Source organism: Sinohyriopsis cumingii, chromosome 3 (assembly GCF_028554795.1).
Source record: "Sinohyriopsis cumingii isolate HCF-2022 chromosome 3, ASM2855479v2, whole genome shotgun sequence".
NCBI lineage: Eukaryota > Metazoa > Mollusca > Bivalvia > Unionida > Unionidae > Sinohyriopsis > Sinohyriopsis cumingii.
In genome coordinates, this window is record NC_142963.1 from 145,406,928 (window position 1) to 145,427,669 (window position 20,742).

Below are 20,742 nucleotides of genomic sequence, written 5' to 3' on the forward strand. Positions count from 1 at the left end.
AAGATGGCTTGTCAGTATGGACAAAGAAATTGTTTATGTAACAATAGATACATTTCAGTGCATTTTGTATCAGGTTTGCGACTTCCTTTCATGAGGCTTCTGAATTTCTCCACTCCAAACCAGTGGTTGTGTATACAAGTTTAAACATCCAGCAATGTTGCCAATAAAAAAAAATCACCAGATGTTATATTTTGCCACCAATTAGGAAAATAAAATTGCAGTTTGTGACATTGGCAAAGCCCTACGCGATCCTAGAATAAACATTTTACACTTTATTTTTCGTACTTTTAAGAAGAAAAAACTTTTTTCGTGTATGAGAAAAATACATATAAAATTTCAGGAGCCACTCCATGATCGTCTTGTAATATTCACGTGTGATTTCTTCCCCCAAATGATAATAAACATTTTACGTTTTTTTTGCATACTTTTCAGAAAGATTTTTTTTCGTGTGCAAGAAAAATGCATGTACATAAAATTTCGGGAGCCAAACCACAACCGTGTTATATCTGAATTTGCATTTTAACAGAGCGCGCTATAGCGGGGTCACACTGTATTATATTTACCATAAATAACTCCTTAAACTTTAGTCTATCTTGCTATGAAATCTCAAATCTTGGCTGTAATTGTGCTGCTCTGGGTATCTTGTCCAAAAAGCCAAATAGATTGTGTAAGGTCTGATACTAAATATTTATATTAAAAATTATTTCAGAAGCTTTCCAGTTATAAAATCGTCATGTTTAATGGATATGAATCAATTGATAAACATTTGAATTTCACAGCTTAGATGATGATAGCAGTACATATTATAAAAACATATTTCAGGTCACCTTAATTTCATGGTTACATTGCTAATCATTGCCTGTTTTCATTTTAGATTGGCTGTCAACTGTTGTATCAGTTTGTGGAAAAGAGTGAGATTCTGAGAGATTCAATAATACAGTCTGATACATACAAGTAAGTACTTTTAAGTTTTGTAATGTTGGAGAAATAAGTGATAAATTGTTTTCACGTGTAAATTACACAGCTCAGCATTACTTGGAATGAATGACGAACATTATCCTGACACCATGCTGACCAGTCCTAACACCAACTTCTTAATGCTGAGCGCCAAGTGATGCAGCTGTTAGAACCATTTTTGTAAGTGTTTGGTATGACTTGACCGGGGATCGAACCCACAACCTCCCGCATCAGAGGCGGACGCTCATATATATATATATGACATGCTATACTCCTTCACTATAATGCCTTCAGTGTAAGCCAGGGTATAACACCTAATAGTGAGATGGCCTTATAATGAAGTACATGATACAGTATTTCCTCATTATAACACTGTAAATTTGAGCCATTGAGTTTTCTACCTTACAGTGAGTGTCTTATATTGAGGTACATTAAACAGTACTCCCTCATTACCTTATATTGCTGTCTATGGGAGACATAGAGTGTGCTACCTTACAGTTACAATGAAATACTTTTAAATATAATTTTAGTACCACTTAATAAACTGGACACATTTATAATACTTGCTTTAGAACAAGAACTGTGTTATAATGAAGAGTTTTATCCAGTGACTGACCCAAGCCGAGTCCATGTGGATCACTTTTTCTTAAAATTTCAGGCGAAGTGTAAATCTCATTTGAGCTAGATTTTTTATGCAGTGACTGACCCGAGTCCATGTTGTTCGTTTTTCTTAAAATTTCAAGTGAAGAGCATCAATCTGAGTCTGCTTGATCATTATGCATTGAGTGACCGTTTTACATTTGGGCATGAATTGTACAGGGGTAGACATTTGTTATTAGCGTTGCCCATTTTTGTAAAATCGTTGCTTATTGTGCAGTGCAAAGTGATAATGTGTTAAGATATTATATTAAGTTTGTCTGTTTTTATAAAATCCAGTCTTACTGCACGGCTTGAAATAACATGATGATTACGGTGTTGTTCTTTTCAAGGGTCTTATGGTAATAGAGACTGGACATAACATGACATGGTTATGAATTCTGTCTCTAATTAAATAATAAAGCAAAAAATTCTTAAGCAGTTTAAAATAATGGCAATGATAATGCTGTGAAGGAAAAAGTCAGTGATAAAGTCAGTGAAAAAAGTATACAGGTTTATGAGAAATATTATGTGGTTCTTGACTATAGCTGTAAATCTGCTATGCCAACTTTCATTAAGAGTAATCAGTAGAAAGAACCACAAAGACTTTGATCTGCCGGTGCATTATGCAGTGGAAAATCAGGTTGTATGTTTTTTGTGTTTGATTCAGTTTATAAGCTGGTAAATACAGTACATGGAATAAAGTTTTCCTTAATGGAAAGAATTGGAATTGATGGATTTTGTTTAAATTCCTCTGGTGTGTTAATATACCTTTAGAAATGCTCAAAATGCCATCCAAATTTTGGGGTGCCTTACCTTGATTAAAATTAAGATCTACTTATCAAAAAGTAGATCTGATAGGCACTGATATTCGGTCATCTGCTGACCATTTGATTGACCAAGCTAGTTTTCAGTGTTGAAAGTCAGGAATGTCATTTGGAACATACTTTTTTGATAACGAACTGTCTCAAGCACAAAATGTATTGTATGAGTTACTAAAAATAAGTGGACAGGGAATACCAGAGGTGTCTGTCAGTTCTCATTATATTGGAGATCTTGATTTTAATCAGATTGGAGGTTTCTCATTTCATTTCACTGAAATTTTTTCCTCAGGTCCTGGTTTAAGTTTCTATTACATGGTAGTTGAAGGCAAAGTGGGCCATATCAATGAAACTAAATTATTCTGTGTTACTTGGTGTAAAAGGGAAGGTCAGAAAAATGAAATTAACAAGATTTTTTATTATTAGATATAATAGATTTTCACACATTTACTTCTGAATCTTTCATTGTTTATTCACCTATTTCAGGTTCCTTGTGCAGATACTAAATGAGAATATATCTGATCCCTTGATACAGCTGAGTTGTATGAGAATTTTTGATATTCTTCTGCAGTCAGGTAATTAAATATATCTAATATAATTAAATATAATTATTATATTATTATTAATATAATTAAATATATTACTGAATCCACCACTTGACAGTCACACCTTGCTTATTTGAGATTCTAATGGCTGATAACAAAAACTATCATCAGCACTCTTCAAAGAAATATTTGCCAAAATTTATAAGAGTGAGGGATTACCTATTTTAGGGCTTTTCCATTAAAACAAAGATCAGTTTTTAAAAAAAAATTATTTACCACTTTTAAAGAAAATATATATCAGGGTAGTTTTGGTTAAAAAATTACTTCTGTTTCAGGTTGTTTGAAATATAATATTGCAGCTATGGGTGGTTAAAATAACTGTGTTGTGTAAGTCTGCTTAAAATGCAAGTCAGATGTGTTCCTAAATTGCTACTTTAGAAATAACCATCATCAGACTCATTTTTAATGCTGCATTTTATTGAAGTGGATAGTCTGTGCCCATACAAGGCTATGCCCATGGTGTATTCAAAATACATTCTGATTGGTCAGCTATAAACAAGTTGGAGGTAAAGCTTAGAAAATGACCTCATGTCATATGCCATGCTTGGTGACTAAGAGTCATCCTGTTTATCTAACCTAAATGGTGGATAAATGGTCAGATTACATAAAATGTTGGATAATGCAGAAAGATTGGAGGTTGATGTTACAAAATAGCAAATTAAATGGAGTGCAGTATAATTATGAAATCATGTTTATTAATAATTATTCTACAGCACAAGTAACATAATAGAGTTCTGAACTATTATTTGAAGAAATAAATTTCAATGAAGTAAACTGAACAAAGGATTTTAAATACAACATTGAGAGTGCAATATTAAATTACTGTCAATAAAAACAAGCTGAGTTATTTTATTCAGTCACTGATCCATCTTGTTAATCCAGTCTGCATTTGATCCAGTGGATAGAATTACATAACTCTTCTTTACAAGCTATCCACTCACAAATGACTGAGCTTCTCAATTTGTACCCCCACCTTCAGTGCAACTCTGTACACTTTAGAAAAATGCCATGAGGATGCAGGTGAAATTGCATGAGTTGATACTGTGATTTCCCCCTCATTTATTTAATCCAAATTCATGTTTTTTTTTCTTTTCTCTTGCTTATCAATCAAAATTGATAATAAGATTATGATGAATGGGACACAATATGTCTGCCATTTCTTGCAAATCATACCCTACTGCCTGTTTGCAAATCATACCCTAATGCCTGTCTTTCAAATCATACCCTACTGCCTGTCTTGCATATCATACCCTACTGCCTGTCTTGCAAATCATACCCTACTGCCTGTCTACAAAACTATTTGACTGGCACAGTTACAGTCTCATGCTTATAATTGATATGAAGGGGTTAATGGTGTATAATTCTGTTGCATGCATATTGATTTTATTCATATATGTGCAAAAATATTTTGTTTATTTGAAGTTTTGTAATTATTTATAAATGGATTGTTGTATAGGTGTCGATAATGGATCTATTTTTACTGTCGTTTACCTATTAGATGTTGTATTTTTACTGTGGTTTACCTGCCTTTTGTTGCATTTGTACAGTGGTTTACCTGCCTTTTGTTGTATTTTTACTGTGGTTTACCTGCCTTTTGTTGTATTTTGACTGGTTTACCTGCCAGATGTCGTATTAACATTCAAATCTAGTGAAGAATGATAATGTACAACCTGAGAAAATCTCTTTGATTGAATGTGGTTTATTTAACAGATTTTATCCTTATAGTTTAAAGATTTTAGATATGTTTTATCCATCTTATTTTATATAAATTTTACAAAAAATTTTAATATTTTTACTTTTAATATTTTATCTTGTTGTTGATCATGTTTACATTTTTTGGAAGGGTTTATTCTTCCTAATATATTTGTGCAACTTTTTGGTTTTACTGTTTTTGAATTTGACCTTTAGTTGGCACCATATAGTCACTATTGTGCTGAGGTGCTTTGAAATGCTCCTTCATGCATCCTGGACATCAGTATCCAGTTCAAGGGAAAAAAAATGCACGCTAGTTGGATAGTTATCCAAAATAATGTTAGGATGGGAAAGGAGTGTAACAAAAGAAGAATGGATAACAAAGTTCTTCGTCACACAAAATGATGAAATTGTTGCATTCTGTATACCAGTAAGCTGTGTCATGACACTTTTTGAATCCATTCCTTATACCAGTAAGCTGTGTCATGACACATTTTGAATCCATTCTGTATACCAGTAAGCTGTGTTGTGACACTTTTTGAATCCATTCTATATACAGTACCAATAAGCTGTTTCATGACACTTTTTGTATCCATCCTATATACCAGTAAGCTGTGTCGTGACACTTTCTGAATCCATTCTATATAACAGTAAGCTGTGTCATGACACTTTTTGAATCCATTCTATATACCAGTAAGCTGTTCATTGACACTTTTTGAATCCATTCTATATACCAGTAAGCTGTGTCATGACACTTTTTGAATCCATTTTATATACCAGAGTGAGCTGTGTCATGACATTTTAAGATCATCTGTTCTTCATAAGTAGCATTGTTGATACCCATCTAGGTCTTAAAATGTTCTATAAAAAGACCACACTGAATGTATTTGCATTTATCTAATACAAGTATTGCAAATGAATAAACAAAATTCTTGGTTTATTGGAGTACTAAATTTACATATTATTTGCCATTATGTACACCAGACATTTGGTATTTTTAATCCCATTCTGCTCAGTCTAATTATTATATTAGTTCTCCATTTAGATAAATAAGTTTAATCATATTTTGTCACAGTTTCATCATCAAATTATGCTGCAGCAGTATTATCTTATACTGTTTGGAGCTGGGTCTGTCCTGGTTACAGTTTGGTCTGTACTGGTTACAGTCTGATCTTGTGCTATTAGGAGCTGGGTCTGTCCTGGTTACAGTTGGGTCTGTACTGGTTACAGTCTGATATTATACTGTTTTGAGCTGGGTCTGTCCTGGTTACAGTTGGGATCTGTACTGTTTGGAGCTGGGTCTATCCTGATTACAGTTGGGTCTGTACTGGTTACAGTCTGATCTTATACTGTAAAATAGGAGCTGGGATTGTCCTGGTTACAGTTGGGTCTGTACTGTTTGGAGCTGGGTCTGTCCTGGTCACAGTCTGATCTTGTACTGTTTGGAGCTGGGTCTGTCCTGGTTACAGTTGGGTCTGTTCTTTTTGGAGCTGGGTCTGTCCTGGTTACAGTTGGGTCTGTACTTTTTGGAGCTGGGTCTGTCCTGGTTACAGTTGGGTCTGTACTGTTTGGAGCTGGGTCTGCCCTGGTTACAGTTGGGTTTATACAGAACCTAGTAAAATGCAAAAAAACTTACCTTATATTGGTCACCATTTCCCCCAGCTCAGTTTGAATAGGTGATCACATCCATGACTGTAGAAAAAAGTAGCAAGTCGTCACTTTGATATCCAGGCTGGTGTAATTAAGGAAACTCCACTCTCATTACATATTTTAGAGTCTGCTCTGATGAGGGAATAACATTTGTTGGGAATGGTAAAGTAAGACACATTTATGGCACAAAAAGACGTGAAGCTCTTTTGCAGGGGTCAGCATTCTATGGCACATGTGCCACAAGGTGGCACGCTAAGAAGTTTTGTGTGGCACACGAAGGACAGCCAAAAATCTTGATTTTAACAGTGTTACCCTCTTGTGCACTTGCTCATTCATTTTGTAAGTATTCTGGAAAAAAGTGGCACTCAATGTAAAATAGGTTGCCGACCCCTGCTCTGTTGTAAAGAAAATGTGTTTCCAGATGCAAGAAAAAGAGAAACAATGCAAATATTTGAATATGTCACACAAATCTGCTTGAATTAAATATCTATGGTATTTCTTAAATTTAATATATTCATTTTTTTATGTTGATCTTGCAATAAGGTTTCAAAACTTAAGTAAGTATTCTCAATGAGTTATAAGGTGGCAGAGATTTCGCCGAGTGAAAACAGCCCAGAGAAAACCAAAAGGATCTGCTGTAAATTAGACTGCACTTGCCAGTCTAAGTGAGGATTGAGTCCGTCCTTAATCCTGACTCAGATCTAGTCCCCTTCAATTGAAATTTCTTCTACTACCCATATTCATGGAAAAGTGTTTATTACATTATGTGATATCTTGTTAATAGGATGAAAAGTGAAGGGTAGGCTTACTTTTTAACAAAGTTTTCTTAGATAAAATTTAAATTTGCCAAAATCTTGTACAAGTTGAAGACAGCCATACCAGGAAGTATGGGCTTTACATCGGAGAAATATGGAAACTTGTACAAGTTGAAGATAGGCATACCAGGAAGTATGGGCTTTACATTGGAGAAATAATGGAAACTTGTACAAGTTGAAGATAGGCATACCAGGAAGTATGGGCTTTACATTGGAGAAATATGGAAACTTGTACAAGTTGAAGATAGGCATACCAGGAAGTATTGGCTTTACATCGGAGAAATATGGAAACTTGTACAAGTTGAAGATAGGTATACCAGGAAGTATTGGCTTTACGTCGGAGAAATATGGAAACTTGTACAAGTTGAAGATAGGCATACCAGGAAGTATGGGCTTTACATTGGAGAAATATGGAAACTTGTACAAGTTGAAGATAGGTATACCAGGAAGTATTGGCTTTACATCGGAGAAATATGGAAACTTGTACAAGTTGAAGATAGGTATACCTGGAAGTATGGGCTTTACATCAGAGAAATATGGAAACTTGTACAAGTTGAAGATAGGTATACCTGGAAGTATGGGCTTTACATTGGAGAAATATGGAAACTTGTTTCTAATTTGGCTCTGATCATTAGCATAATCTGTTTTAGAAACGATGGGTAATTTTCATTGTTGTTATTACAGATACTCTACGTCTCCAGCTGATCATAGATGAATACCAGCAAGATGTTGTTCATCTCCTTGGGGTTGCAATAACAGCATTTCGAGTTGACTGTGACATTCAAATTGCAGCATACAAAGCCTTTGGTCACCTACTGCAGGATGGTATGTACATTGATTTAATTACATGAAATTTGATTGTACATTATTTTTAAATGTTTTTGGTTTCAATAACAGGATGAATAGGGCTGGAGTTTGAATGAAGACACATATTGAGAACATGTGAATGAGATGTTTATGTTACAAGTAATGAATACATAATTTCTGACACCCTTGATGAACAACCTTATTTGATTCTTACCAACACAAATTAAACTAAACAATTTATTCACCCAGTCCATATATTCATACCAAATTGTTGCCAGTATAACAAATGGTACCATTCTTAAGTGGATTCATTCAGTGCATAATTCCTCAACAAATACCACCATGGTATTGTTTGTCAATGGATACGATCAGTGCATTGATTTATCAACTAACAGAAATTAACAAATATGATGCTGTTACTTCATAACATCCTGTTGAGAATCCTAAAAAAAGTCCAATTCACTAACCACAATGAATGACTGAAGAATAATTTTATATAGTCCACTCTTCCTGACCTGTTGCAGGATCCCTTGGGAACCTCCCTACCCTGCACAACTGTGGGTCCAGAACCTTTGGCCCCTTACTTGCACTTAGTTGACCAGAATCATCCATCCAACCAATGTCACTGAAGTTACCATTAACTACAGAATTGTTGGGTTGTTCCCCCTCTGCCCCCAGCAGTAATAAAATAAAAAATGAAACAAAAACCTCCATTGTTTTATGGTTGATAAAAATGGGGCTGAGAGAGATGGGTGGGGAAATGACAAAATGAGAGTACAGAAACCTGACCCAGTAAAAACGACCCCTCTGGATACTTGTCCATCCCTACGATTTATGTTCATAATATGGAAGAATTTTCATGGACACAATTCTGTGACACTTTCTATAATGTTTGCTTTGTTTACATATCAGAAAACATCCAGGGATGATACACACACAGGTTTTATATTTGGTTGAACCAGATTATTGTGGGATCAGTGAAAGGAGGCTAGATTTTTTGGCATCCATTTAAATTTAGCATGTGAAGTATCAAAAATACTTAAAAATAGCTAAAATTCAATATTTTTGCCCTGTCTTTGTCCTGAGAAATGAATTTTTATAATACCTACATTTGAGTGGAGATTTAACCATACTTTGCCTACACTTATTTGGAGATTTAAGTACCTGACTTTTCCATTTTGAAGAAAATCTGACTAAACATTATTAATTTTGTGTAAAACATTAGGTAGACATTTTTGCTTCTAGAGCTGGGCATTCACCTTTAGTGAGGAAGTTTACATTTGAACTCCACAATACTGAACTTAGATAACAACACTATCTGGGGCATGTTGAATGTTGGTGTTTGCTGTTCGTAAAAAGTGGGAAATCTGACCTTCATGTTTAATTTCTTATAAAAGTGTTCTTTATTGGCGTGGAAATGTGTAAATTGCAAAACATATTGAATTTATGATAAAATATAAGTACAGCTGCAATAGTTTAAACATATTTGTAGAGTATTTGTCAGCAAATTTTGTTTCTTGTTTCCTTTCATTCATATATAAGTTACATAGGTACAAGATGTAATAGGCAAAACGTTTGAAGTATAAATACTAGACTGACCCAGGATTATCAAGGAATGTGGCTTTTCACTGTGGAAATTTGGCAGCAGCTTAGTTCATTAAGTTCGTTCATGTACATTTTGCATGTCATTTGTATTCATTCCATTTACTTCCTGATTTTACTTCACTGATAAAAGTATCCATTTCACAGCCAGTAATGCAGACTTGAGGCGCTTCTGTGCTTCTCTATAGCGATTTTTTTTATACAGTTTTTCATTAGCACAGGCAAAGGCAAAATACAGTCTCAGATATCAATTCATTTCTGTACTATATCCATTTTCAGATAGAAGTTTAATTGATGTGTAATGGCAGCTATTTTACTTCCTTTTGTGATGGCATATACCTCCAATATGTTAACTCCTTATATGGTGGCATATACCTCCAATATGTTAACTCCTTATATGGTGGCATATACCTCCAATATGTTAACTCCTTATATGGTGGCATATACCTCCAATATGTTAACTCCTTATATGGTGGCATATACCTCCAATATGTTTACTCCTTATGTGGTGGCATATACCTCCAATATGTTAACTCCTTATATGGTGGCATATACCTCCAATATATTAACTCCTTATATGGTGGCATATACCTCCAATATGTTAACTCCTTATATGGTGGCATATACCTCCAATATGTTAACTCCTTATATGGTGGCATATACCTCCAATATGTTTACTCCTTATGTGGTGGCATATACCTCCAATATGTTTACTCCTTATATGGTGGCATATACCTCCAATATGTTAACTCCTTATATGGTGGCATATACCTCCAATATGTTAACTCCTTATATGGTGGCATATACCTCCAATATGTTTACTCCTTATGTGGTGGCATATACCTCCAATATGTTAGCTCCTTATATGGTGGCATATACCTCCAATATGTTAACTCCTTATATGGTGGCATATACCTCCAATATGTTAACTCCTTATATGGTGGCATATACCTCCAATATATTAACTTCTTATATGGTGGCATATACCTCCAATATGTTAACTCCTTATATGGTGGCATATAACTCCAATATGTTAACTCCCCTTATGATTATATTTGAAATATTCAAATACTTTATAAAACTCTGACTGACATAACCATAAAAAATGCATGAAATTATCTTTATTATAATATTTTTAAAATATAAAATAGCATGAAATAATTTATTTAATAATGGAAGTTAGAGTAAATGTAGGTATACCAACTTCTAGATGTCCAACAATTCTAACAATCCACCACAGCCAGTATGAGATATTTTATCCAACAGAGGAATCTCCTGTGTCATTCACATGAAATTAAACTCATGGTAGATGCATATATTGGCAGTTTTTTTATACCTCAGAGCAAAGGTACTGAAAGGAAAAGCAGCAGGTTTCCAGTTCTTAGAATCAAATATGATACATTTTTCCCCTTTCATCCTGTGACCAGTGTTTCAGTTGTGGTTGTTTGATTTACTCCTTTACAGCCAGTAAGTTAGCTATCACTGGTCAAAACTACATTTTGGTTCCTGAGGTATAACTATGTTATCAATCAAATGCACATTAGACAACGTAAAGGATATCCATTGTCTGTTATCAGTTGAGAGTGATGTTCAAGCATAATATCATTGATATAATTGATATATCATTGATATAATTGATATATCATTGTTATAATTGATATATCATTGTTATAATTGATATATCATTGTTATAATTGATATATCATTGTTATAATTGATATATCATTGTTATAATTGATATATCATTGATATAACTGATATATCATTAATAGAATTGATATATAATTGATATAACTGATATATCATTGATATATCACCTTGATGTACTTTTTAAGTTTTGGTTCAGTTTCCGTATCTATACAAGTTAAAGGTGTGTATTTTACACAGTTCCTAGCAACAAACTTTCCCACTTGTTGTGCCAAGTTACAAATAGTGATGCACCATAGTCATAGTATTTGATGACACAAAACAACTACATAATCTTTTTTTTCTTGCTTTACTCTCAAGATCACCATGACAGCAAAAATCCAACACAGTATTCTGTTTCTGTAGCTGGACAGGGCAGAAATTATTTGCATTCCAGTGGTTTGGGAATTTATATGAATTCACTCTCTTGCTGAATGCTTTGCTTTGTTGTCTGTGCCATATGTATTCACCAAGCTCTTAAAGCCATCCTTTATGTCATTAACACATTAACCATTGAAGGTTTTTGTCGTTTTCACCTGAAATTCGAGTAGGAAACACATTTTGAAAGCTTTTTCTGAATTGATCGAAAAATGCCAAATCCCAGGTGATCTTTCAATAACATACTACCTAGTTGTGTTAGAAACATTGTTTTACATTAGCTATTTGGCTCGTGCATGAGCAGGAGGGTAAAAGTTGGAGTTCTTTTTTTTTTTTTTTGCTAAACGAAGCCATTATTTTTGTATTGAGACCAATCTTTATTCCAAATGCCCATCTTATCCTACTTGCCATTCATACCGGTTTGCCTTAGATCTGAGACCAAAAAGTCTAAAATCCGGACACAAAATCGGATTCTGACACAGGCGAATTTTGGGTTGAAAAAAATCGAGTCCAAAAAATAAGGTTTTCCCCTCTGTATTTTGTAGTGCAACTAGATATTCCAGATTATTTGGTATCATTGTAGAGCTACATCTGTCTACCTTTCTATAATACCACCCACTTTAGTGTATCATGCATGACCATGATGATACAGAACTTGGCATTAGGCTACTACCTCCTGCCCCGTTAACTCGTCGCTAGGTGTCATGTGTTAAGATGAAAAGGTTTTGCAAATGTAGCTTACACTGATGATAGTTGTTGGAAATAAGATCTTTTATAACTAGTGTATGGAAATTGTTAGCAAGATAATCCTTACACAAGATGGATTGGGAATAACTAGTACTCACTCAGGGAAATTAAATTGTCTTTCAGCCCACACAAAACATGCAATGTGACCCCATTATATCATGCTGGTTGGGGTCAATAGAACCTGACCATGTTATAGAGCAAACTGTGTTATAACTAACCAAGTCAGTTAGCTGAAAAAAAATGATGCATGTACCAAGCAAATTGCGTGATTTGGGTGGGTAATGAAAGCAGGTAAAAAATATGTGCTTCTGATTAAAAGAAGCCAAAACTTGTATGAAATAACATGTTTATTGACAACTTATATATGTGTAGTACATTCCATAATGTGTTAAGTACCGTACCATACATGTTTATGAAAAATAATGAATTTGACTACAGATCACGTTATAAAATTCCTGTCCAGGGTTATTTCTCCAACAGATATACTGGCTGCCACATAATAGCCTATCATGTGCTGAAAAAATGTGTTAAACCCCAAAAACCACAAACCACAAACAGATTTGTATGAAAGTTCTTTTTTCAAGATATTTTATATATTGTAGACATTGAACTACAAGGCCATTTTGTGGACAAGACACTTGTAATTTTGCTGGAGCTTCTTCCATCCAGATCCACAAGTCCTGAAGTCCTGCAACATATATTACACATACTGGTTATCATAGCCAATGCAGGTAGGTCTTAAGTGTCCAAATCTTACTTATTTCCTGTCCGTCTGTCTGTCCTTCAATAGGTTTGTCCGATTCTGACTATTGTATATACTTGCTTTCAAGTTGAATACAACTGAAAACTACACAGACTTGGATCTGCCTGAATCACATAATGTGCTTGCAGATCTGGCTCTATGCCGTTTTTTGGGACTAATCATTGTAACAAACAACATTAACCTTGATCTCCTGGCGCATTATGCAATGGTAGATCAGGGTCTATGTTCCTTATGTTACCTTGAAGCATTAAATCTGCAAGTTGTGATAAATTTAACTCAAAATATTGACTACATATACTGAATACATTGCCTACTGAAGTGTGGTGACTTTACTGACTTAATTTCACTTCTGATGATGTTTGTGAATCTGTCTGTCTGTCTGTGAATATATTCTGACATGAGCTGTAATCACAATGCTCATCAGTTGGAAAAGACTGCTTATCTTGTTTAAAGCTTTATACAACTGATATTTTTATTCATACTGACCTTAATCCCATGGATGTGTCTTTCTTGCTTGATGATCTTAAATAACGCTTTTGTGTTTTGTAATCATTTGTCCTGGACATAGGAGAATATTTTTGTATCTCACCTATCTCATTTAGATTTGTATTAGGGATCTCATCAGTTTGCGGTAAAGGGATGTTTCGCCCAGCCTTGAATGTGGAAGGGTTATGTAGTATGTCCATTTCTTCATCTGTCAATCAGACCACTCTAGTGGCCAAGTGGTTAGAGCTTCTGCCTTAGATGCAGGAGGTCGCAGGTTAAATCCTGGCTGAGTCATATCAAAGACTTACAAAAATGGTACTAGTAGCTGCCTTTCTTGGTGCTCAGCAATTAGATGTTAATGTTAGGACTGGTAACAGTGTCAGGATAATTTGACAGGGTGAGACATGATAGTACATGTCTGTAGCATGATGCCCCAGTACTATACATCACTATGAACTGCCACACTGCAGACATTGTAGTGATATGAGTTAAGAATTGTTAAAGCTACATTAAAAATTCAAATCACAAAAACACAAACACACATGTAGAATTATCTGCTTTACTCTCTCTATATATTTATATTTATGTATATATTTCTTATATGCTGTCAGACATAGAGGGAAGAGTTTGTAAGTGTTTGGTCATTTATGCTTACAGTTCATAATAAAACTTACTGATTGCTGAAATAATCCGTGAATAACTATGCATGTACTATCGATTTTGACTGGAAAAGAGATTACAGGAAATTTACATTTCTTATATAAATAAAACAATTTAAATTTTAAAAAAGACAACCCTTACTTTTGCCTATACTAAATAGTTGTTTAAAAGTATAAATAGTGTAGATACAGATATTTATTTTTTCTTAACTTTTCTGTTTTTTGCATTAAAGACCAAACCTATGTGCTGCGTGCCTGTGATATTCATTTGTTCACCACAATGCTAAGCTACTTGATACGCCAAGAGGTTTAAAACTAACACTTAATTAGGAAAAGATGCTTTATTAATGGCTTTTAAAATAATGCCAAGAGGTTTAAAACTAATGCTTAATTAGGAAAAGATGCTTTATTAATGGCTTTTAAAATAACATTTTAATAGCTTCATCTGCTGTGTCTGTCATTTTCTTGAAAGAAAATGTTGCTTTTTGACTAGTTTCATCTTTTAAGGAGGCCCTGAGTGGCTGATTGGTCTAAAGTCAGATCTCACCTCTGTCTGTGTGGGTTTGAGTCTCAGGTTCGGCTAATGTGGGTATGTGAGAAAGCCTGCAAGTATCTGCTCATTGGTCAGTGGTTCTTCATGGAGTTTTCCAGGGTTCTTCGTCAGTGATACTGGCTGCCATGTATCACCTATCATATGCTGAAAAATGGCATTAAACCTACAACAACAACAACAACAACAACATATTCTTTTAAGGAGTGTATATGTTCTGTTACAACTCTATGGTCACAAACTTAAGCAACAGAAAAGAAGCAAACCCGACATGTTTTGTAAAACTCAACAAGCAATTGAATTATAAAGTGATAAATGAAAAATGTGAGAGGATCTTACAGTTTAATGAAGTGAATCCAAATTAGTCCTTATAAAAGTCTTTGAAAGTCCTAAACCAAAAGTCCCATATAATTTCATAGCTAAAAATGTACTGGTCCTCCAAGAACCATGACATTGTCAAGATGGCATTGTCCAGAATTCTTTCGAATACTTTAACAGTTCCAGAATAATATTATTGTCCAAATAATGAGTACTTTCTATCACCACTGAACAGTCCAAACAGATGTTTTTCCTCTCGAAAAATAACTAAGTACAACATAAATTACTTCTGCAGATTTAGTTGAGGAACGCAAAGGGAGTAATGCCTCCAGAAATCAGAATGAAAGTGAATGCTTAACTTTCCCCTTATATACACTGTAAATTGTGACTGTATTTCACAATGACAACATACACTATTGATTTATGATGTACTGAGTCATAATATACTATATTCACATGACCTCACACAACCAATGGGGAAGCCAGTGACAATTCTTTTTGAAACTTCCATATCACATCTGCCACTGAGAAACTTTGCCATAGGTGCCATTTTAAGTCTTATTATCACAATTATTATTACTAACTGTCAACACATAAACAACTATTTATAGATCCTACGAGATTTGTGTTTTCAACAGAACCAAATTATGCACATAATCAATAACAAAAAATATTCTGTGCAGTTTATGACAATGAATAAAAATTATGAAAATTAAATATACGAGAAGTTACAGAAAATATAGATATACATAACAGTTCACAATGTCTAGCATGGTTGACAAGGGCAGACGTTGAAATTTGAAACACCTGGACAGACAACATTGGTCTTCTTATGCATTTGACATAACTCACAAAACATCGCAGTTAATATTTGTGTTATCGCAGCTGTTACATGCTTTTTTTTCTTCAGAGAAGTACTTGCCAGTTCTGGTGGAGAATGATGTTCACTGTACAGCAATTGATTTGCTTGGGAAAACAAACCTGACAGAGGGTGTGGCAGCTGAGTGTTTGGAGCTTCTCCATGGACTCCTAAAGGACTCTTCCTGTAGGTGTAGGAGCACTTGTGTTCTGATTAAATTCAAACAATATGAAATCAAACAGAAATGACAACAGTACCCAGTCACATTAACATTAGGGAAACTTTAACATTAGGGAAATTACTCTGCTACTTCTGAGTTCAGCACCCCCACCTCTGCCCCTCTCCTGATAAATAAAAAAAAAAAAACAACCTTCTATCTGTATGTATGTATGTGTGTGTGTGTGTGTCTATATATATATATATATATATATATATATATATATATATATATATATATATCACGACAAAGGGAAGTAACTCTTATTAGCGCTCCTTGTTCCTGCTAGGTAGCCATTCTTATACTGGACATAAGCAGTTTAAACTTTTCACTTTCAATTGTAAATAGTGTCTCTGTAGAATCCATTGGAATTCATATTTATTTTTGACCATTGAACATTATTTTCTGTGGTATAGTTACCATGTTTACCAGCCTATAAGTTGATGCAGAGTACGAGTCGAATGAGCAAATTTGTCAAATTTTCCATCCTTGATCAATATATAAGTCAATGCCAATTATAAGACAAGTCTTTATCAATAACTTGATCAATAACTTGGCTTCATCTTTTTTCCACACAGCATTTTATCCTATCTGTAATTCAGGTAAGGATCATTAAATGTAACTAAAAGTACCCTGACTACAGCTGTAACATATTTAATTAGCATGTTAATACCACTACAAAGCCATGTGATTCTTGGACAATGGAAGTTGTAACTAAAACTCAAAGGAATTGTTTACTCAGTGGTATTAGTTGATACTGGAATATAGTACAGTCAACTCCGCTTATATGCATAGCCTCGGGACCGGACCCAAGCTATGCATATAAATGGAGTATGCATTGAAGCGGAATTCATGTATATTTACAATTAAAAATGGGACCATACTTTAACTATGCACTTAAGCAGTCTATGCAATTAAGGAATATGCATTTAAGTGGAGCGTGCTGTACTGCACTTGAACTTGAGTAAGATCACAGGCATCAGGTAAGTGAAATATACAGATTGCAATCATCAAGACATTTCTCTCTCTCACTCTCAATTTTTGTTTGACCAAGAGGTGCATGACAGAAAATGTGATGGAATACCTGTCTTTGTCATATTTTTGGCTATTGATCTTCTAACTTGTCAGTTCTAATGTACATATATGTAATCAAATTTAAACAATGTATATTAACTAGTAGTGCATGCTGCTTTAGCTCAATTCATCTGATGTACATTAATTTTTAATACTAACGATCATGTAATTGTTTACAATACTTCTTAATATGGGGTCCTATATTTTTTCATATACGATCTCTTCCCCAAAGTGAAATATTTTGTACACATTATTTTTCATTGTTATTGGAGAATTTTTGTCCTATGATAAAACAATTTGGATGACATAATCCATATATAAGTTGATTTGGAGTATAAGATGAAACTAAGATACTCTGGTAAAAAAGTATCGTCTTATAGACTGGCAAATACGGTAGTCAAAAGGTTGCTATACCTGATGTATACAACATTTGTGTTTTTCCTGGTGAATTTATGCAGATTTGTACATTTTATTAACTAGTCATTATTTTCAGTGTCATAATAAGCAGTAACAATTGGCTTTCACCAATGTAATAGTACCCTCACATGTGCATAAATGCATAATCATTGGTTGTGCTAAGGTCACATTTTGAGATGTTCATTCTTTCAGTAGAGCAATCATCATGCTTCTACAGAGAGATGTGGGTAGAGTTTGGATGCTTAAGCATTTCCTCCTCCTCTTCCCAATTTTTATGATGTTAATGAGATATGGTAATGCATTTGACAGAGAAAGGAATTTTATTTAGTAAATTATGTTTCTCTGATCACATTGCCATCAATCCCTCTCACCCATTCCCCACAGTTGTGAGCATGATCCTGTTACACTTTCACTCAAGCTTAAACTGATAAACTGGTTATAGCTGGGATACAGGTGGCCACCAAGTGGGAACAAATGGAGTTGATCTGTTAGAGTTATTTCCCTTTGTCCGGAATGACATTTTTTTTTAGGGAGGGCTAAAATCAGAGCTTGCATTTTTCCGTAGTGTTAATGTGATTGTGTAAGTATTTTCAGAGAAGCATAGTTTACTAAAAGATTTTCTTTCTCATTGACTTACTATATGTACTTGTCACTAGCCAGATCCAACTGCAAAAACAACATAGACCCTGATTTGCTATCTCAAAATGCATGGGCAGATCAGTGTCTGTGTTGTTTCTTCTGTTGACTAGTTCTAACAAACTGCCCACACCCAAAGTTGTGTCAGTGCAGATTGCAGTTGGAACCAGCTTACAAGAAAGTATGTACTGTAGTACCCTTGTGGAATATGTGGACAGGGAAGAGGGTGTTTGTAGTGGTGAAAGAAATTTAGCAATTTATGACCTCAGTGCATCCTGTCAGAATTTCTCGCCTTTTATTTATAATTTTCTGAGATCTGCAATTTCAAAGTAGAGATAGTAGTAGTAGGAGTAAAGTTTGATTGCTCTGACAGAAGTTGGAATGAAGGATTTGGCAGAATTCATGCACTTTTGCAAGTGATTGTCATTTTGTCATGAAACATTTTTTTAAAAAATGTTTGTTATATCTCTATTTTCTCAAGATTCCAGAAAAACAATGAAAATAGTTTTGTGCCACGTCTTTATCAATAACTTGATCAATAACTTGGCTTCATCTTTTTTCCACATAGCATTTTATCCTATCTGTAATTCAGGTAAGGATCATCAAATGTAACTAAAAGTACCCTGACTACAGCGGTAACATATTTAATTAGCATGTTAATACCACTACAAAGCCATGTGATTCTTGGACAATGGAAGTTGTAACTAAAACTCAAAGGAATTGTTTACTCAGTGGTATTAATTGATACTGGAATATAGTACAGTCAACTCCACTTATATGCATAGCCTCGGGACCAGACCCAAGCTATGCATATAAATGGAGTATGCATTGAAGCGGAATTCATATATATTTACAATTAAAAATGGGACCATACTTTAACTATGCACTTAAGCAATCTATGCAATTAAGGAATATGCATTTAAGTGGAGCGTACTGTACTGCACTTGAACTTGAGTAAGATCACAGGCATCAGGTAAGTGAAATATACAGATTGCAATCATCAAGACATTTCTCTCTCTCACTCTCAATTTTTGTTTGACCAAGAGGTGCATGACAGAAAATGTGATGGAATACCTGTCTTTGTCATATTTTTGGCTATTGATCTTCTAACTTGTCAGTTCTAATGTACATATATGTAATCAAATTTAAACAATGTATATTAACTAGTGCATGCTGCTTTAGCTCAATTCATCTGATGTACATTAATTTTTAATACTAACGATCATGTAATTGTTTAAAATACTTCTTAATATGGGGTCCTATATATTTTCATATATGATCTCTTCCCCAAAGTGAAATATTTTGTACACATTATTTTTCATAGTTATTGGAGAATTTTTGTCCTATGATAAAACAATTTGGATGACATAATCCATATATAAGTTGATTTGGAGTATAAGATGAAACTAAGATACTCTGGTAAAAAGGTATCGTCTTATAGACTGGCAAATACAGTAGTCAGAAGGTTGCTATACCTGATGTATACAACATTTGTGTTTTTCCTGGTGAATTTATGCAGATTTGTACATTTTTTTAACCAGTCATTATTTTCAGTGTGATAATAAGCAGTAACAATTGGCTTTCACCAATGTAATAGTACCCTCACATGTGCATAAATGCATAATCATTGGTTGTGCTAAGGTCACATTTTGAGATGTTCATTCTTTCAGTAGAGCAATCATCATGCTTCTACAGAGAGATGTGGGTAGAGTTTGGATGCTTAAGCATTTCCTCCTCCTCTTCCCAATTTTTATGATGTTAATGAGATATGGTAATGCATTTGACAGAGAAAGGAATTTTATTTAGTAAATTATGTTTCTCTGATCACATTGCCATCAATCCCTCTCACCCATTCCCCACAATTGTGAGCATGATCCTGTTACACTTTCACTCAAGCTTAAACTGTTAAACTGGTTATAGCTGGGATATAGGTGGCCACCAAGTGGGAACAAATGGAGTTGATCTGTTAGAGTTATTTCCCTTTGTCTGGAACAACATTTTTTTTAGGGAGGGCTAAAATCAGAGCTTGCATTTTTCCGTAGTGTTAATGTGATTGTGTAAGTATTTTCAGAGAAGCATAGTTTACTAAAAGATTTTCTTTCTCATTGACTTACTATATGTACTTGTCACTAGCCAGATCCAACTGCAAAAACAACATAGACCCTGATTAGCTATCTCCTAATGCATGGGCAGATCAGTGTCTGTGTTGTTTCTTCTGTTGACTAGTTCTAACAAACTGCCCACACCCAAAGTTGGGTCAGTGCAGATTGCAGATGGAACCAGCTTACAAGAAAGTATGTACTGTAGTACCCTTGTGGAATATGTGGACAGGGAAGAGGGTGTTTGTAGTGGTGAAAGAAATTTAGC

General features: G+C 34.4%; 1 protein-coding gene across 6 annotated transcripts in view; it reads left to right on the forward strand.

The window, feature by feature from the left end:
- LOC149804074 (leucine-rich repeat serine/threonine-protein kinase 2-like) overlaps positions 1-20,742 on the forward strand; it is a 327,016-nt gene that overhangs the window by 28,758 nt on the left and 277,516 nt on the right. For 5 of the 6 annotated variants that reach the window (XM_089953980.1, XM_089953981.1, XM_089953986.1 and 2 more), the window contains exons 4-8: positions 875-954; positions 2,901-2,989; positions 7,861-8,001; positions 12,999-13,127; positions 16,083-16,223. In XM_089953980.1, the coding sequence (XP_089810106.1) occupies positions 875-954; positions 2,901-2,989; positions 7,861-8,001; positions 12,999-13,127; positions 16,083-16,223 (580 nt within the window). The remainder of the gene's footprint in view (positions 1-874; positions 955-2,900; positions 2,990-7,860; positions 8,002-12,998; positions 13,128-16,082; positions 16,224-20,742) is intronic. The other variant, XM_089953983.1, reaches the window with a different exon arrangement.